The sequence below is a fragment of the Schistosoma haematobium genome, chromosome ZW (assembly GCF_000699445.3).
Source record: "Schistosoma haematobium chromosome ZW, whole genome shotgun sequence".
Taxonomy (NCBI): domain Eukaryota; kingdom Metazoa; phylum Platyhelminthes; class Trematoda; order Strigeidida; family Schistosomatidae; genus Schistosoma; species Schistosoma haematobium.
Window position 1 is genome coordinate 72,393,683 of NC_067195.1, and position 19,278 is coordinate 72,412,960.

At 29.2% G+C, this 19,278-nt stretch overlaps 1 protein-coding gene across 1 annotated transcript; it reads left to right on the plus strand.

The window, feature by feature from the left end:
* Window positions 1-4,774: 4,774 nt before the first annotated feature.
* On the plus strand, window positions 4,775-14,727 carry MS3_00004327 (uncharacterized protein; the record flags this gene model as incomplete). The annotated part of the gene is made up of 4 exons (XM_012942988.2): window positions 4,775-4,834; window positions 8,208-8,271; window positions 11,624-11,789; window positions 13,572-14,727. 4 exons carry the CDS (start codon window positions 4,775-4,777, stop codon window positions 13,678-13,680), a joined length of 399 nt encoding a protein of 132 aa, XP_012798442.1. The 3' UTR covers window positions 13,681-14,727.
* Window positions 14,728-19,278: the final 4,551 nt, after the last annotated feature.

A 19,278-nucleotide genomic window follows, 5' to 3' on the forward strand; every position in this document is an offset into this window, starting at 1 on the left:
ACAAATGAGAACCATCATTGGTAATTCCGGTTAAATATGTTAACCTATCTTTGGAATCTGTTTTCAAATAATTACATAAATCTTTTGTTACTTCATTTTTTCAATGAAATCGAAGTTAATAATCCTAGATTTCTTAACGGAAAATGGGAATTTGCCAACTTAACAGAAATAGAATTACGGAATACTTTCATGCTTTATTTAGATTTTAAACATGATAAGATTTCCTTTCATTACTGTTGATACTTATACTTGTTCAAATATAACGCCATGGTAAACCATCTGTTAGTCAACATAAATCTTTAAAAAACTAATAACGAAAAAGACTTGTATCCACTTAAAAGATCATTATAACCCATTATTCGCTTATTGTTTTATTGATTAACTAATCGTTAGAACTACTACAATATTACGGTTTATGTTATTTTACTTATGTATAACATGGTTTAGAAATGGAACGAAATAAAAGTGGTGAAAATTAGCGTCATAACCAATAATGCATTACATATTTCTGAAATCATTAGAGTCGAACCAACAGGTCAAAACTTATCAGTGTAGGGTCGTGGAGATTGTAGAGTTTTAATGGAGATAAGGAACCGATCAATTTTAGAACCCCAGTGAAAACCTGGAAGAACTTGACTGCTGTTTTGTCATAGCACGGGACTACTCAGTAGTGCGCATCCACGAAGCGGGCTCAGTTTCTAGGGTTTAGTCGTTCGCACGCAAGACCGAAGATTCCGGGTTCAAGTTCTGTATGCGAGATCGTGAATTTGCACAGATGGAGAGTACTACAATGAGACGAAACGACCGTCCAGTACTTTCAGGTTTTAATGGAGGTCTGATCGTTTCGTGATCTCAATTAAAAGTTGTTGAAATTTAATTTGCAAATCAAGGTATTGAAGCCAAGAATTTGTAGACTAGGTAAACCTTCTGTACTGAATCTGACTACTTCATATATTCAAATATATTTTACCCACTAACATTTTGTGCGAAAACGTCTGGTCTTCTTTGAAACAGTCAATATTCTTTCCCACCAAGATGGGATTGGAAATAAAAATAAAAGCTTGTAAAATATTTGCAACTCTTTTTGTCGCCCATAGTAAATTTAGTTTTTGGTTAGTAACTAAGATCGTGTTATCGTGACCCAGAAGACAGCTCTTATCGCATGTAAATAATCTTCAAAATTTGCCCTTACTTTCTTCTCTTGCAAAATGGAGATGCTTGTCATTTCACTTCACAGAGTTACCTATGATCAAATTGTAGACCAGCAACTACTGTTCAGCTTCGCAAACTATCACTGTATGGTGTTACATAACAGATCATTTCCGGTATGATAAAGTATGCATAATACTTTAAAAGTTATGAATTTCATTACGAAAACCCATTTATATACACACGATCCGTTTTTGTAAATTAACTACGTTTATGTTTTTTTTCGCAGAAAAGTGAAAAAAGTTCTACCTCCCTTTGATTTCTATTATAATAATGAATGATAAGTGAATTTACCAAAGCAATATACATATGTCGGTGTCTTCTGACAAAGCACAATTCTTTATTTTCAAATAAGAATAATTAAGTAGTGAAACTCGGTTAACAGACATAATTTAGTGTATTCAACTTTGAACAACATCTTATTTTTGAGGGTTAGTGATATGATTGACTGCTCAAACTAAAACAGATAAAGTTTGAATATCGAGTGTTTTCCATCAATCAATACTACCTGAATTCTCAATATTTTTCTGATGTACTTTCGTGATGTGTGCTACTGATGTTAACAGACATAAGAAATATGTATCCTTAATCGATAAGGAAATGCTTAGTGGTAGAAGGTTGAAAAAATCTAAGACAAGAGAACGAGAACAGAGCATGATTGGTGTGGAAACGAAGAAATAACAAGGTATGAGACAATTAGTGGATATTTTGTAATTGAGGTATTACTGTATGGTTCTCAAATTTCACCAACATATTCTGTAATGTCGTATTAAAATACGTTTGGTTGTCCCTACTGTTGTTCTTTTTCACTACATTTTGTGAAAAAGTCTGCATTAACTTAATCTTAGGTCATCAGGAAATTTAATCCTCCTATGTAATTAAAAAAAATAATTCGTTTCTAATTGGAATCTACTCCGGCCATTTATAATACACTTTAATACCAGATGACAACTTTCAATATTAAGCCATTTATTTCTCTCTCTCTTCTATTTTCACTTGTTGCTTCGTCAGATTAGTTAACCTTCAATTTAGTTGATCGCCCTTAGTTTTCTTATAATGTACTTTGGAGAAATAACTAGATGATCAAATGTTTCAACATGTATGTTACACAAATACATCACATATTATTCAAATCAATTATGTCTTAGATTTATAACACTTATGAAATTAATAAAAATGACCTATTATTTTTAAATTATATTTATGTACTTTTAAGGACTAGCTGAATTAACGGATTGTATATTTAAAAAAAAAGAAAAAATCAAATCATAATTTCTCCCGGAAACATTATAAAATTTCATAAAGACAATATAAAATACCCCTGAAATAAATTGATTAGATAACCCCCCTTTGTATGTTAAATTATTTTTTTTATTATTAAACAGTGTTAACTAATCGATACATTTACAATAAAATTTATTATTATTATTATTATTATTATTATTATTATTATTATTACAGACAAGTGGATATAAATCATTCATTCATGTAAGCGGGCATTCATGAAAGTGAACTAATTTTAAAACATGGTCACCTGTTTCTTTAAGAAAAAAAAATCATTTACAGATATAAGCCAATAAATGAAATTCAAGAACTTTTTTTTTATTTCATTGACTTATTCATGTGAATTAATCATGTTGAATGTTAATTATTCAAGTATATGTATAGTTTCAGAATGGGTTTTGTGGAGACTTTTTTTTAGAAGTTTCACAGGTTGAAATTATGAGTCAATTGAAGCTAGACCACCATGAAAAACCTGGAAGCACTAGATATGTATATTTATAATATTCATAAATTCTAATAAGAGTACATTTAAGTACTTTACAAATTAGAAAGTAGTCATATTACTGTTTATATAATAAGAAAATTATAATAATTATTATTATCTGCTTTATTCATTATATTTTTGGTACAATATAGAATTCTCAGTGCAAAGTATTTCAACAAGTTTCCGTTTCTTTCTTCTTGGTCGGTCCTGAAGATAAATATTGAGTGATCGCCAGTTAGATGTTAGCACTTCAGTGAATGAACATCTGAATAATGTGCATTCTTTTCGTTGTATATTGCCAGCAACCACATTGTCTCTTATTGAATTTTTTGTAACTTTGACAACGAAAGGTTGTACACTTTTCAGAAACGCATCAGGATAGGTTATGCGATTAATAAACATAATGATATAATAAAACAAACAAAAATCTATAACTTGTTGAAATATCTAGATGGCATGATCAGGTAGCCCAGATGCTCAAGCAGGCCGTCACAATTATGATTATGATTACTGTTATCGTTTCCTTTATAAAGTCAGTTGATTATACACAAACATACAGAAAGTTATGTCCATAGATTTTATATTTTTTATTATACAATCACAATTTTATTCAATAAATTTGGGAAGATTTTATTTTGATATATTCAATAACTTTATCTTACTATCTGGCTAAAGTATTTCAATATTGTACATTTTGTCACTTAATTCTATCTAGGATAATTAAAAACAAAGATGGATAAACTCTTATGTAAAAAGTATGCATAAATCATGAGAATGTCAGGTTGTATACACAAAATGTCAGAATTATTAATCAGTCAGTTTTAGAAAGGTCAGGTTCTGATACCGAGATCTGATGATATTTGGTTTATTCTCTGTTAAGGTCTTACATGTTGAATTCTGAGGAGTATCTCATTAAAACAGTTGTTCATCATCCCCTAGGCTGGAATGCCCATCCATAAAAAGTTAATCGTGACATTAGCTACAAAATATTATGTGATTAAAGCATAGAAGACTATTATTTAATAGTAGAAGTAACGTTTACTATTAAAGTCATTAGTGTTAGAAATTTCACTTTATTGATGAAATGAATCCAACTGTTTGCTAGTGACTTGTACTCAAGAATCATTTTGATTGTCATAATGTTTTACACTAATTCTAGATTTAATTCTTTCGTTTGAGACTTGAATTTCAAATTAACTGTAGTTCATACATGAGTACGCTTGTCCCTAAATATTAATTAATCCAAAAAGTGAATATTTTACACTCAAAATTTCTAAGATCTATTCTCTGTCAACGACGAATAGAATTTCAGTCGATGCTTTATGTCAAATTGTTAATTCAGTCAGATACCAGCCTGAAAGCCTGTAATTTTCATTTTGAGATCACATGTAGCTAACTCACTGACAAATAAAAGTGAAGCAGGACGAACATTAGACTGTAATCTGAATGCCTTGAGTGATAATAATGTTTCATATACTTAAAATCAGGTTAGTATTCTTTGAAATAATTACTTTTCTAAATAGTATCACCAAAATAAAGATTCAAAATTTAATTTCCAAGTATTACATAATTCGTTCCCATTAAATTATCGATTTAATCGAAATTCTAGAGACCTTTTTAATTGCTTCTTTTATCCCTTCCTTTTATATCACTAACCTCGTCATATTATATCTATACTTTAAAGGCTTATTAGTAAGTAACTATGTAAATACAGTTTGAGTTGTTGATATGGTAAATTAAAACTTTGAAACATATGAACATGGTTTCATTGTCACTAAGACGGGAAAAGTATAAAAAATGCTCCAAAAATCTATTGCTGAACTAAATGTTCCTAAAAATTTATTATCTTTCAACCAGGTAAATTAAAGAAACTAAATGACCATTATATCTTTATCGTCACATGTATATTTTAATTAAAATTATTATTTAGTGTTTTGATTATTTTCTTACTAAATTGTATAGATAGTTCATTTACATTAGTGATTATGATTGTAATCACACAAAATTGTCATTATTATTTCTTACTTTTTTAAGTCTACAATGACTATTGTTCTCTTCTGAAAGTTATACAGTTTTATATAATCATTAACATCGAAATCAATATTGTTATTTCACAAAACATGCAAAGAATAACCTTAAACTAAATAAAACTGTGATTTTCCAATCAACATAACACTCGTTCTTCAACGTAAAATGGTTTTCACAATTCCATTTTTTTTTCAAAGAAAAAAACTATTATAACTTGAAATAACCATTTTTTTCGAAATTTGATACACTAATAAGTAGTTCTAACAGTCAACAATTAGACCTGTAAATTTAAAAACAACTAAGATTTATGATACAGCTGATTACCTTATAAATTTTATACTTCAAATTATCATAATTTATTCAGATTGTATTTTTGATTAACCTGATAAGTCTTGAGAATTGAACACTATATTCGTTTCCTCAGCTATTCTGGAAACCCGCAAGCTAGAACTACACAGTGACCTGAACACTAGAGAGAAGACGCAAAGTATGGAAGAAACACTTTACTCCAAGGTTCGTCCTTGTACAGAAAACATGGGTATTTATAGATGTTAGTGTTTGTTAAATCAACATCATATTTCGGTCAATCTGTTAACAAAATATTATGCTACTGACCAATAGTAGCACACCACATTGGAATTCTAGAATGCTCCATCGTGCTCTGATTGGCTAGGACTCTTCGACTCCTTTTGGGCCTCTGGAGGCTCCGTTGAAGTTTTTCGAAAACCGACTCAACATAACCAATATGATTGTGGTGAATGAGAACACCAGTGGATACAACCAAATGTATTTGAATACAAAATTACTGAATTTCCTAGTAAAATCCGAGAACCACATAGTAAATACTTGATTTACAAAATGTCAGTCAATTTTCTCAGGCTTCATTGTTCCTTCCTTTCCATACCAATCAATCTCTGTTCTTGCTCTCTTTTCTTTGATCTTCTTAGCCTTCTGCAGCCAGATATTTCACTTTCGATTGATGGTATATATTACTTATATCTGTCGACATCAGTAGCACACACCACATTATCAGTGATTTATCAACTTATCAAAAAAGAAACCGAAGTTCTCATTTTAGAAATAATAAATATTTTTTTAATTTATCAACATCTGTTATCTTTGACTTGCACTAGACTACGTGACTGGTTAGTCATACTCTTTTACAAGCTTTAGAAATTGGACAATTGAACTAATTACTCTCTCATACTTAGAGCTCATCCACGTTTAACTTGTATTCAACCTGCCTAATGAATTAAAACAAAAGTAATAATTGTCAACCAAATTTTAAACTTCTTTAACAGTATAATCAATTAGTGCAAGTTTCTCTGTTTTGCATTTTTAATAAATTTATAACAAGAATACAATGCAAAAGTTTACAATATATGATGTTTAGTTTAGTATTGTCTACTTTGATACATAGTTTATATGGAGTACGAAGTACTTAGATTTTGTTATAAACTAGTAAAGTGATTGACAATGAGTTTGTATTATTTAAGTAAGTGAAAAATTCCTGTTCTCATTTTGAGTATATCGTCTTTGCTTATAATAAGTGATATTAGTCTGTATTACACAAAACTTTTGCCGACGCTGAAGTTTTGTTTACTCATTTATTCATCTTGTTCTAATGTAATTAATTATTACTTTCACTTTCAAATTTGTTCTTTCTAACTATTAACTAATATAATTATTTTTCCATTGTGTTAATATAAAATATGGCATATGCAATCAAATTTTATTTCATTATGGCGTATCCTATTTCAGCTTTCTTTTAAATATTATTAGTGCTAATCAACGAATGATAAAATACATCTTAAATATTATTAACTGTATTAAAAGTTGAAATTAGATATAATAGTTTACATCTTAAGATTTTAAACACAAAGAGTATTTAGAGCGGACGATCGTTTTCAATAAATTCTTCGTCAGATTCTACAGTTACAAAACTAAAAGTACCATTTATGTGTTACATCACCTTAGTCAAAACTTAATTTCTTCTCACTCTTTATGTATAATCTTTTTCATCATTATCAGTGATGTTATTTTATTAGTAATCTGTAGTATTAGAGACTTTACTCATTTTCAATTCTAACTTGAATCGATATAATTTTAATGCTTCAACTATTGCAAAACAATAATAATAATAACAATTTTGTTTTCATAACTATAGAGATTGATGAAGAAGTTATCGAAAATGACCATTCGTTATAATACATTTTGTTTTTGAATATTCTATGTAAACTTTTAAATTGCCTTAAGAGTTATGAAGTTATTAATAAACTAGTCAGTAGATGAATTGTTATTTTTGTGTAAACTAGTGTACTATTCTAAAGACTAAAATGTATGCAAATTAAATAACAAATTTCAAATTATCTCAAGATTTGATCCGTCTACTGAATTTTTATGATGATAATCAGTAAACTGATTATTGTCATTGTTATAAACAGTGATAATGTCACAATTGATTGATCACTGGTGGTGATCAATGTCATGCTTGTCTAGTCCTTATTAGTGCAGATCAAATGCTATCGATCATGTTGCAATGTGGCCACCAGTCTAGGTGACTCAACACTGCGGGCACTATGTATTGAGATTTAGATGGTAGTTGGAGGTAGTCAACAGGAAACCCTGATGGCCACATTGCGACATGATCGATAGCATTCGATCTGCACTAATAAGGACTAGACAAGCATGACATTGATCACCACCAGTGATCAATCAATTGTGATTACATCTCAGTACTACAGGAGGTTAGTCACGGCTCGGATAGCTCAGTGATAACGTCTCTGACTGTGAAGCTGGGTGACACGAGATCGAATCCGCCAGGGAGCACCAGTTCCCTCAAGATTACAGGTACACCTTGCTGACGAGTGCCAAGTAGCACGAAACCCGGGTCCAAGGTTTTCTGTTGACTACCTCCAACTACCATCTAACAGTGATAATGTTTCATTCTTTATTGGAAGAACGTACTTAGATATAACGTTGCAGATGCTGCAAAAATTGTCTACTCAGTATTAATTTAAGAAAAAAATATGATACTTATAAGCCTAAAATACCTAATTTAATTTTACAGAATGACATAATTTGATCATATTCCTTATAATCATTTTGTCAAGACTGATCTCATACTGAGTTCTACGGAAATAAAATTAACATAGTTCCTTTCATTTAATTTTAAAAAACTATCACTTCTAATTAATATTAGATAGCTGTGTGTATTTATTACTTAATTAATGAATGTTCTGATTTTATTCGAAAATTAATGACAAGTGATTTATCACAAAAATTACAAACAACCTGAAGAATGACGGAAGCACTAAGGCATGTAACACTCTTGCATTAAAATATTAATTGTAATTCACGATTTAAATTGATACGGTTAAAAAGTTTTGTTTTCCAGAAGAAATTTTCAATTTGTACATAAATTTAAACAAAGTTATATGTGTGAACACTCTTGATATCTATACTATTAAATCTCACTTGTCTTTTCATTATCATGGTTGTATAGAAAATTTAAGTTTTATCAAACTTGATAAATGACTAAATTGTGAGATGGTAGAGGAGATTTGTAGCTCAGATGGATGATTTTGATGGACTTTTATTCTCTGAGCTGGATAGTTTTGTTGTGTTATTTGGATGATCTATAGACTAATGATTGTTTTTATGATTGATTGTATGATATCTAGTGAATGTAAATTAAACTCCCCTTGAAGTTATATATTTATACAAACTATATCGAGTGGTAATTCGCTTTAGATCTGTAATATCAGTTGTAAATTAAAACTATTTTAACTGCTTTACATCAACTTGAAATTTAGTTTAACGAAAATGTGGCGTAGGTTTATGTTTGCTGAAAGTCCTTTAATAATTGTCTAATTCATCGTGTTTCTTAGTCATTTTTTTTAATTTTTAAAATAATAGGTTCTTCCATCATATAATTTTTACCTTGTTTGAAATACATCTTGTCAATTTCATCTCGTTGTGTTAATATAATAAGACAACTTAGGGCAATGTATATGTGTCCAAGGCTGTAGTATGATGATGAGTAACTTCAGTTTCGGTCATACTTACAAGATGCGTTTCACTTGAATTTACTTGGTTATAGCATATACAAAACATAATATAATGTTATTACTATAATTGACCATAAAGAGTACAAAGTGATAAAAGCAAAGTTTTCAACGGCAAATTGTCAGTTATCTCCTATGACACTTAAAATCAGTAAAGTTCCAAGAATATGTCCGTTTCATCATCAATATAACTTGTTGTCAGGATTAGTAATTAGTTTTTGTAAAACCTACCTAGTCATTAATTCTTAAGAAAAATTTGATGTTATACTGAATGCACATTAAAATCGCTGATGAGGACTCCTTGTTATCTAGTAAAGAGTTGATAAGTAAAGTATATGACAGCAACTAAAATATGTGAATATAGCTTTTTAGTAGTAGAAGCTAAAATAAAACGAGTTAAAAATAAATGACAGATTAATCTTGCGAAATCACTGCCAAAAGTACACTTCATAGATTTAACAGGCATTTCATGAGAAAATTACAGCTGATCAGCCTTCTTGAGCATTATATATGAGTCCAATTGTTACTCATTACACTACTGACATATCGTTTACCGAAATGTCAGTCATTTTCAATTTTATATGGACCGTTCATAAACCATTTACTACAAAACATACAGCCCATAAAAAATGTTCACCATTGATTTTTTAATCACTCTGTGTATTTCATAACACATTACATTTCCATATTGACAAGTTAAACTTGATGAAACCTCAGCGAAAATCCGTATTTGTTTTCACTTTTTAGGGCCATTTAAACACATGCTTTTCATGTAGACACCTTGGTTTTGAGGCACGTTTTTCTATCCAATGTCTTTCAAATAAATCAGATAACTTACAACAAGTTTATACTTGTAAACAAACCATATTTTTCTAATAGACTTCATGATGATAATCTTATATATGATCCATATTAACTCATGTATTCAAAATGTCTGATTCAGATCAGTACGCATTTGTTTATTATTTTCTGTTAACAGTGATGATAATGATAAACAGATCTTTTACTTAGTTATAGTAAATCTATTGTGACGAGAATTTTCGCTAAATAGCTGACAGAAAATAATATTTAATGAGAGTTTGACTTTCAACTGATATTAATCCACTGATTGAATTAAAAAGTAGTTAGGAATTTCTATTAGAATAGAATCCCACTGAATTTGATGGCTTTTAATATTACCTTCGGCTCCAATATTTGTTATTGAAGGTTAATCTTGAAAAAAAATCAATTTTAGAAGTTTCAAGTTAAAGCCTATTATGTATTTAATTTACACAGAAACTATGCACACTTAGATGGTGTAATAAGAAGGCGAAGATTATCAGAACTATACATATTAGTTCTTTAAAATGTCTCACCTAGATTTTCCTGTAGATTTTTATATATTACTGTAAAAAAGTACACGTTCGTCATTTATCACTTACGTACTAATCTATTTGCTCTTACCAAAAGTAGTATATACAGTGTGAATGTTTTTCAGTAGTGTTACTTCTGACTTCTCTACCACATTACTAGAACTAGTTCATAATAAAATTTAAACTTTTACTGGTTTTTCTGTTCTTACATGACCACAATAATCTTAAAACTCTAATACTGAATCTTGTTTAATGATTCTTATATTTTTCCTCACCACTTATTTAAATTGAACTCATGTATGTGTAACTAAGTAATAACTATTTTCTCATGAGAATCATGCTGAAAAGGATGTTTCCATTAGCTAAACTAGTTTTGTTATATCGAACAAATTGCCACCTCATGTTAATTTCAATTGGATTTACCGGTGTACATGTTTGCGCCAAGGTATTTACATTATAGGAAAAGAAAGGTGGTTTTTGTTGGTATCTCAAAGCAAATTCGACAAACATTGAGATTTAAAGTTCAGCGTATTTTTAACAACCTCTTTAGTCGTCATTTATTCAATAATTAATATAATTTTGATATCTTAAAATAGTTTAATATAATCAGCACTTAACTTCGAATTTATCATATTACACCAAGGCCTCCCTATTTAATTCTTTTAAAACTGCCGTCATTATTCTAGTAATTTTCATTAATAAAATAAATTATGTACATTGATTATAAATAATTATGACTGTTGTTTCTAAGTCGTACGCAGCTTATATGAATTCACCAAATAAACCAATCCACTTTATTCAGCTAAACTTGCTTTACTTTTATTTATCATTGGGAAAATTCACATAAAGTACACAAAGAATGTTAAACCAATATTGTGGGAGTGTAGTTCTGCATCGACAACAATTATTCATATCCATTTTAAAACCTATAAACCTAATTGTAAAATATGAAAGTTAATCAAACTTTTTCTGGGTCAATTTAATTGACAAAATTCAATATGGTTTTGTCATCACTGTTCAAACCATATTCTTGTTTTATGTAATATATATTTACATTTATAAATTATTCCCTGTTTCTTTCACTGACATTTTTAGGAGGCTTCAATGATTTTCTTTTGAATAGTATACTCCTCTTTAAGTTTTACTTTGAATTTATATTCTGTGATAATAACATCATATTACTTCATTTATATTTATAGAAACATCTATAGTTCAGCAGCCTGTTGGTCTGGTACCCACTACCTACTATGGCCCTCAACCTGTCTCTTCATCATGTGATATTTGCATGAATAAGATTACTACAACAGTTCAGTACCGTAAAGGAGTATGTACTTGGATGGCTTGTACTGGAATAACATTAATTGGGTAAGTTTTTATAAGTTTAGTGAACTGTCAAAATTTATTAAAATGAATAATTTTCTTTGTTTCTATAAATATTGTAGTGTATAACTCAATACCCTATATAAATATGTAAGGTTGCTTCAAATTACGTAACTGAATTCGGTCGAACACAAATACTACAGCTGACTGATTCTTTTTACATAAATCGTATTTTTCATGTTCCACTACAAAGTAATCATTTAACATTAACATATGAGTAAATGTTATATTTGAAACAAACGATCAGTTATAAATGAAGAAAGTTGTTATCTAATGAAACATTCTAGAAATTTACTACCTAAATTTATTAAGATTTTGGGACTTCTAAGCTGTAAATATTTATTATGCATAGTTTCGTGTCAATTTACTCGTATATAATTTATTAGAAAACAACTAACTTTAAATTCATGAAACTCATTATAATGTTTACTGACCGATGAATGCCTGAAAGCAATCTCCGAAAAGTCTGAAAATAAGCTTTCAAACTAGTTGGTACTAGTTAACCAGGTAAATCTGTCATAATCAAGAAATCGATCAATACTCTTTGCTTTGTTTATCTGTCTGATGATTCTTCTTCTATGATGTTTTTTATATGTAATGTTCAAATTATTGATCAAACTCACTGCATACAGTATCAGTTTATCATTAAGGATTTTCTACATAATTTCAATTTATAGTCATAATTTCTAAAATTTATGAAATACCAGGAAGATGATAACAATAAAATCTTATATAAATTTTCATCATATTTTATGAAAATAAAAAGATATCCGTACAAGTTAATCACTTTCAATTTGAATGTACAATTCATGAAAATAATAAATTAGAACTTTCCAAAATATTCTTTTTAAATTATTTATATTTTCTCATTAATTATTCAGTAAATTATTGGTTTTGGAAGGTATTTGATTCTCGGATTATTTCACCTTACAAATGTATATTATAGCTGTTAATTGAATTTATCCTTTTTCTTATTTTTACTTCCTTTCATTCTTAACATTATAGTTTTCTTTAAATATTCAGTATAAGGTAATAGATTTTAAGTTTCACTGACCACAGTCCAATTAATTGATACTAGTTAATTTTTAAACTAAGAACTATAGATTTATTTAATGAAATAAGATTTGAAAAAAAGGTATAGATACAAAATTTAATAATGGGATAGCTATTCACTTATTATGTCAATAGTTAACGAAACAAACAACAAAATAAGTAATTTTAATAGTTGAGATCATGAATTAATTGGAAGTACAGGATGGCTGTTTCATTCTATTATGGGACTCCTCAACAAAATAAGTATCTAGAATATTTTGATAAAACATGATAATTCACTTGGTATTGTTTGGTTTGTATCTTCTCATTGAGTTTTTTTAAGACTGCAATTGATCAGTCTGTTAATGGTATATGTGCATCCCATTGCACAAGCAGGTGGCTATCAGGACTCAGTAGTTGAGTGGATAACGCGATGGCGTTTGAAGCGAATGGTACTGGGTTCGAGTCCCAGAGTGAACATCAACTCCGAGATGCAGGTACATCCAACCGACGAGTCACAAATAGGGAGAAACGCGCGTCCTGGATTCCAATGCTAGCCACTATCCATCATTGCTTACAAAACACGATAATTGTTTTTGCACTATTCATATGTTATAGAATTATATTAAAATATTATTAGAAGATGAGGTATGTAATAAAACATAATGTTTTCTGTGTGTTTATAGCCGATCATATTATTAATTAGTTATTTTGACTATCAATTTGTTATTCTAGCGGTATATTCGGATGCTGCTTAATACCATTTTATGTGAATTCATGCAAAGATGCTTATCACAGTTGTCCAGAATGTGGAACATTACTTGGAGTTTATAAACGTATCTAAAATCTATCATCGATTGCTACTTCTTTTTTTTCACAAAACGTTGTTTTCTTTCTTCCCCATTTGTTTCAATCTAATGAGCTTTTTGTATGAAATATAAGTGAAAATAAAACCATATTAAGTTATCCTGTATTATTATAATAAATGTTCATCTTAATTTCTCAACTTTTATAATTTTCGTATTATTCACATTATTCAGTATTGTCTGTATTCCTGAAATAATATATAGTTTCAGTTTTAACTTCCATATATACAATATACTTCATAATTACACAAAAATGTACACAAGTAAGAAAAACAATTTCTATCCTATTTTATTTAACCTACTACAACAATGTACTCTGTTTTGATATTATTAATTTAAACCGCTTCATTTAACAAGTGTTGTGATAACACTTTTCATGTTTTTTATTATCACTTCCTTCAGCCGTTGTTTTATGACTTTTAGCTAACTATTGCCATAATATGTGTTACCTATCATTACATCTATCACTTTGAATATATTTTTAAAGAAAAAGCTATTGCATAGAATACTATATATATATATATATATATATATATATATATATATATATATATATGCAAGTTGGATTTCTTTTCAAAAGGCAAAACATATTGTCCTTTTACATATGTACATCAGCCGACACACTACCATTGTTTATCTTATTATTAAAACATAATTATATGAACGAAGAATATTCTTTTCAATAATTTCTCATCAAGTCAAAATAAATTTACATATTTATTAAATGTTTATTTTGACAGAGTACCTTTTCTGTGTAACACATATTACTGGATATTATATTACTTTGTTTTGTTTTGTTGAGTCTCTTAATGTACATAAAAAAACAACATGTTGCATTACTCAGAAATAAGTAATAAGTAATATTTATGTGAAAACTTTTACGATTGTCTTTGTTTGTATCTTATGAATGCGAATGAATAAAATACTTCAAATAAAGTTAAATTTTTTCACTTCATCTATTCCTACAATCAAATAAAACTTCTATCAATTTATCATTTGGTTCATTTATTTGTTGGTTAAGTTGCCTGGCATTACACTCAATATAGCTATCTCCGTAGGAGTAGCAATATTAGATATACTATCAATCATTTTACTCAATGAATGAGTGAACATCTCCCAGCTTGGTATGGAAAGGGCTAAACAAATACTATTCTCAGACCTATATTGGAACACCTGGTTGATAGTGGACTTGTGATAATTAAAATCATTTCAATTGATCGGTCATATACCTTCGTTGTTTCTCAGTGAAGTCTGATCTTGTCTGCAATATATAGCAGAAACTATAGGGACCTGAACCTTCAACCCTAGTTTATGAATTCAGAAGAAATTCGACAGAATCCTGTACTTTCCTTGGTCGTATAGTTTTCTTCCTATCAAATTGTACATTTTTACCTATTATGTGTAGTTATGCAATCTTTTACACTGTGATCACTGATGTATGAATAATTCTAAGTTTTCTATTATTGTCATATACTTAAATAAATATATATGTATACTAGCATAAAGCCTGATGAAGATCTAATTGTAAACAATGTTGTTCTAATTTACAATTTAGAGTTTTTTTTAACACTTTAAAAGTGCTAAAACCTCACTTGTAAAGAAGCCACTAAGAACACACATTCCACATAGACTTATGTCATACCAATCGTCGTTAATTTCTGTAATAAAATGTTTTCAAAAGCTAACCCCTATTGACTACAACATAAATTTCACTAATTAGAAAACTATGGTTTTGACATTCCAGTTGCATTATGTTCCTTATTTTTCGCTGAATCAATAATTAAAAATAAAAATATTCTCAAAATAACGTTATGAACTAGCTGTTATCACTAAATCAATCACTTGTCCAATGATTGTATAGTATATAGTGTAAACTGCTTAATGCAATACTTATTAAAATATCTGTGAATAATAGTAATCCAAAAAAATGTCTGAACTTATTTATTTTTATAAAAACAGGAGGTATTTTAAACTGTGCAAATAAACAACTTTACTGAAATGGTAAACTTGTTATATTTGAAAAGTTTTGCGGTCATAAAAGAAGAACGATGAAAGCTCCACGACAAAACCATCCAGCTCAGAGAACAAAACTCTGTCAAGGTCACAAAAGTTCTATAAGTAATGCACTTATTTCAGAAATTAACGTTTGTAAATGTTTCTCGTTAAATTTGCATTTCGAAAGATAGTATACATACATTTAGTGATTTAATGAGTTAAAATTAAAGCTTAAGAAAGCTGTCAAACTAAAAAATAACTTTTAGTTTTAGTCACTATTTACTATCATTTATTACAATAAATAAATTCGGATTTCCACAATACCATCACATTCTTCCATCACAAAATAAATAATGATTAATATCAGGTGAAAATAATGGATGAAACAATTAGAGAACTATGTCATATAATTTCAATGGTTAAGATCTTGAGTCAATTGAAGCTAGACAACCATGGAAAACTTTAGAGCATTGAACGGCCGTTTCTCCCTATTATAGGACCCCTCCGCAGTTCGCATCCACGATCTAGCCTCGCGAGATTCGAACCCAGGGCCTATCAGTCTCACACGCGAACATTTAACCTCTAGAACACTGAGCCATCATCTAACAGCTTTAATGTCTAATCCACGAAATTAAGCGAAACATCCACCATTGTCTTCAGTGAGTCACTAACTCATAACAGACCCAGTTAAACTCCACTGGTCATTGCTTCTCACTAGAACTCCAGAAAATACCTTTTGAAGCCAGTCACTGGTGAGCATATATTGATTAGTATCAGAAGGGATTTTGCGGATATTATAATGATTTTAATTGTTGAGATCACTGCTGAGGTGTCCCACAATAGGACAAAACGGCCATCCAGTGTTTCCAGGTTTTTTGTGGTGGTCTACCTTCAACTGACTCCTGATCTCAACCATTAAAATTACTAATATATCGTATAAGATAATTAACAGCTAACTTTCTTTATATATGAATAAACTATGAATTCTACTTAATATTGCTTAGGAATTTATTTTACTCTCTATCTAATAAGACGTTTGTGACCATGATTTCATAGACCAAGTTTCTCTTCTTCACTGTCGAACATTAAAAACATTTATTGACGTTAATAATAATATTTTAAAATGTAAAATGAAAAGAAATTAATTACTGATTCAATTAAGTAAAGTATCCAAGTACTGTTTTGATTCAATCTAATATTTCAAATTAATTCATTTTGCTTTCCAAAGCTTAATACATCACTTTATTACATGGTTGTTTTAATTGATCATTTGGGCGGTGACTACCTTCAAGTTTATTTTATACATGGATGTGTATTTATATACATAGTTCTTTATTTATGAAAAGAACGTACGTGTAGTTGAAACTTTTATTGATAATTTTTATTATAGCTTGTGATCAAGTTTTGTATTGTGTTAATTAGGTATCGAAATAGATTTAATAATGTTTATTGCCAAACGTACTACGAAGTTCGGTAGTTGTGAACGGAGTTTATTTAGTGTTACAAGTATTTGTCCCTAAACGGTTTATTATCTGAGATATTTACTGACTTCCTAGGGAGTTTACTATAGAGAATCCATTTGATTTGTAACGATTCGGCACATTGTGCACACTCAACACCATCTGGGTTTATTCTAAAGACTTATGAAATAGCATGATGTGGAAAGTGTAGTACACAAACGTGTACTTAATTGTGTGGTTTCAAAATACCAGTCACTTAATTGGTATGTTTATAACTAGAAATTCATAATAGCAACAGTGTATTTTTAAAATTTTGCAATTTTTCATGCTCATTTACTTGGCCAACAATGGTATGACTATATTTAAATTAAATTTTGAAAGTGATGCATCTAATTAATTTTCATACTATTAAGTAAGTTGATGGACAGTTGCATGAACTCATTTATATGAAACTTAATTGCGTTACATCACGTTTTTCTTCTACATTACGGTACGACCATATACGCAAATGTCACTCATCTCTCAGTGTTTGTTTAGATACTTTACTATTTATTAACGGTAAATTGTCTATGTAAAAGCTTTAGATGTTCATTCAGCCTCAGTTAAGGTTTAAGCAACAAATGATTATTAAGGTTTTTGAACGTAATGGAACTTATTAAATAAAGTACATTGAGACTGATACTTTTATTATTCTCAATCAGAAAACATTCTACTTAAAATCCATGGTGTTATACCGTTTTCTTTTCGTTTGTAACATGTTATAAAATATCATTTACTCACAATCGTTAGTATAAAGATCAAATAACTAAATGAGTCGATCGTATTACTAGGTTACTCTATAGGAACCGGTAAAGTTTCATTGTATTCAGTGATTAAATGATATTGGCATATTGAATCCACAGTCGATTAAAGTTCTATGAAGTAATTAAAAGCCTATGTCAGTTTACAATCACCGACTATTAGGTTACTGAACATACTGGATAATTCATTTAAACGTTATTTTAATGACTATCAGCAAATAAATTTTGTTATGCAAATTAAAGGATAAATTGGTTCTGGAAACAATTTAATTTCACACATATCCACGAAAAGATAATAATCTAATCAAAACATCGATTTTATAATGAAGCATAAATTTTTATTGGATTATATAGGTAAATCAATAATCATTAATTTTATATTCAGAATATTTTACCGATCATCAAATACTACTTTAATTAATTTAACAACAAACTTCTTTAAACCATAAAGGTAAACCAATATTATCTAAGTTACTTCTTAACATCATCATATAGTGAAATTCGTTTCAACTTAATACATTTTAATTGTTTATTAATCAATTTTTATTTACTTTATACTTGCCTTGATATGGTTTGCCTCACCTATTTTGAATCTAACTTAAAATCTATGAATTGAGAAACAAAATTTTAAATGAATTTTTGTCTTAATTTCTTGTACTGAGAAATCATTGTATTAAAAAGAAATAATAATACACTACTATCACAAACTGTTAATTGTATATCATCAATTTGAAATTCATTAAGTTTACTAATTGAATGTAATACTTTCATTAGGTAATGAATTCACGTCTCAATTTACAAATCATTGGAATTATTTGATAAGTTTTGCAGATTGAACGCTATACTCGTTTCCTAAGCTATTCTGTAACCCTCAAGCTAGAAATATATAGCGACCTGAACACGAGAGAGCAGACGCAAAGTGTGCGAGAAGTACTTTACTCCAAGGTTCACTTTGATACAGAAAATACAAGGTTTTTATAATATTTGAAACGACCTTGGGCTGCTAGAAGATTCTGGGACGCTACTAAACATAGTAGCAGTGTTGCAATTGCCAATCAGAGCCTCTGCATGTGACGTTTCGCTTCCTTGATATTTTTGGCTAAAACTTCAAGTGAACGCTGATTGGATGAAACGCTTCTTCGTGTTTCCTGAAGCTTGCTTGTCTTTTGCAAGCAATTTTCTGGATCACTCCAACATTATTACGCTTTAATTCAGAGATATTTTATGAGAAAAAACACTTTCACTGTCAAAATCTGAATGCATACTTTTATTAGCCGGTGAATAAATGATTGAATATGTATTAACTAATATTAGATATGTT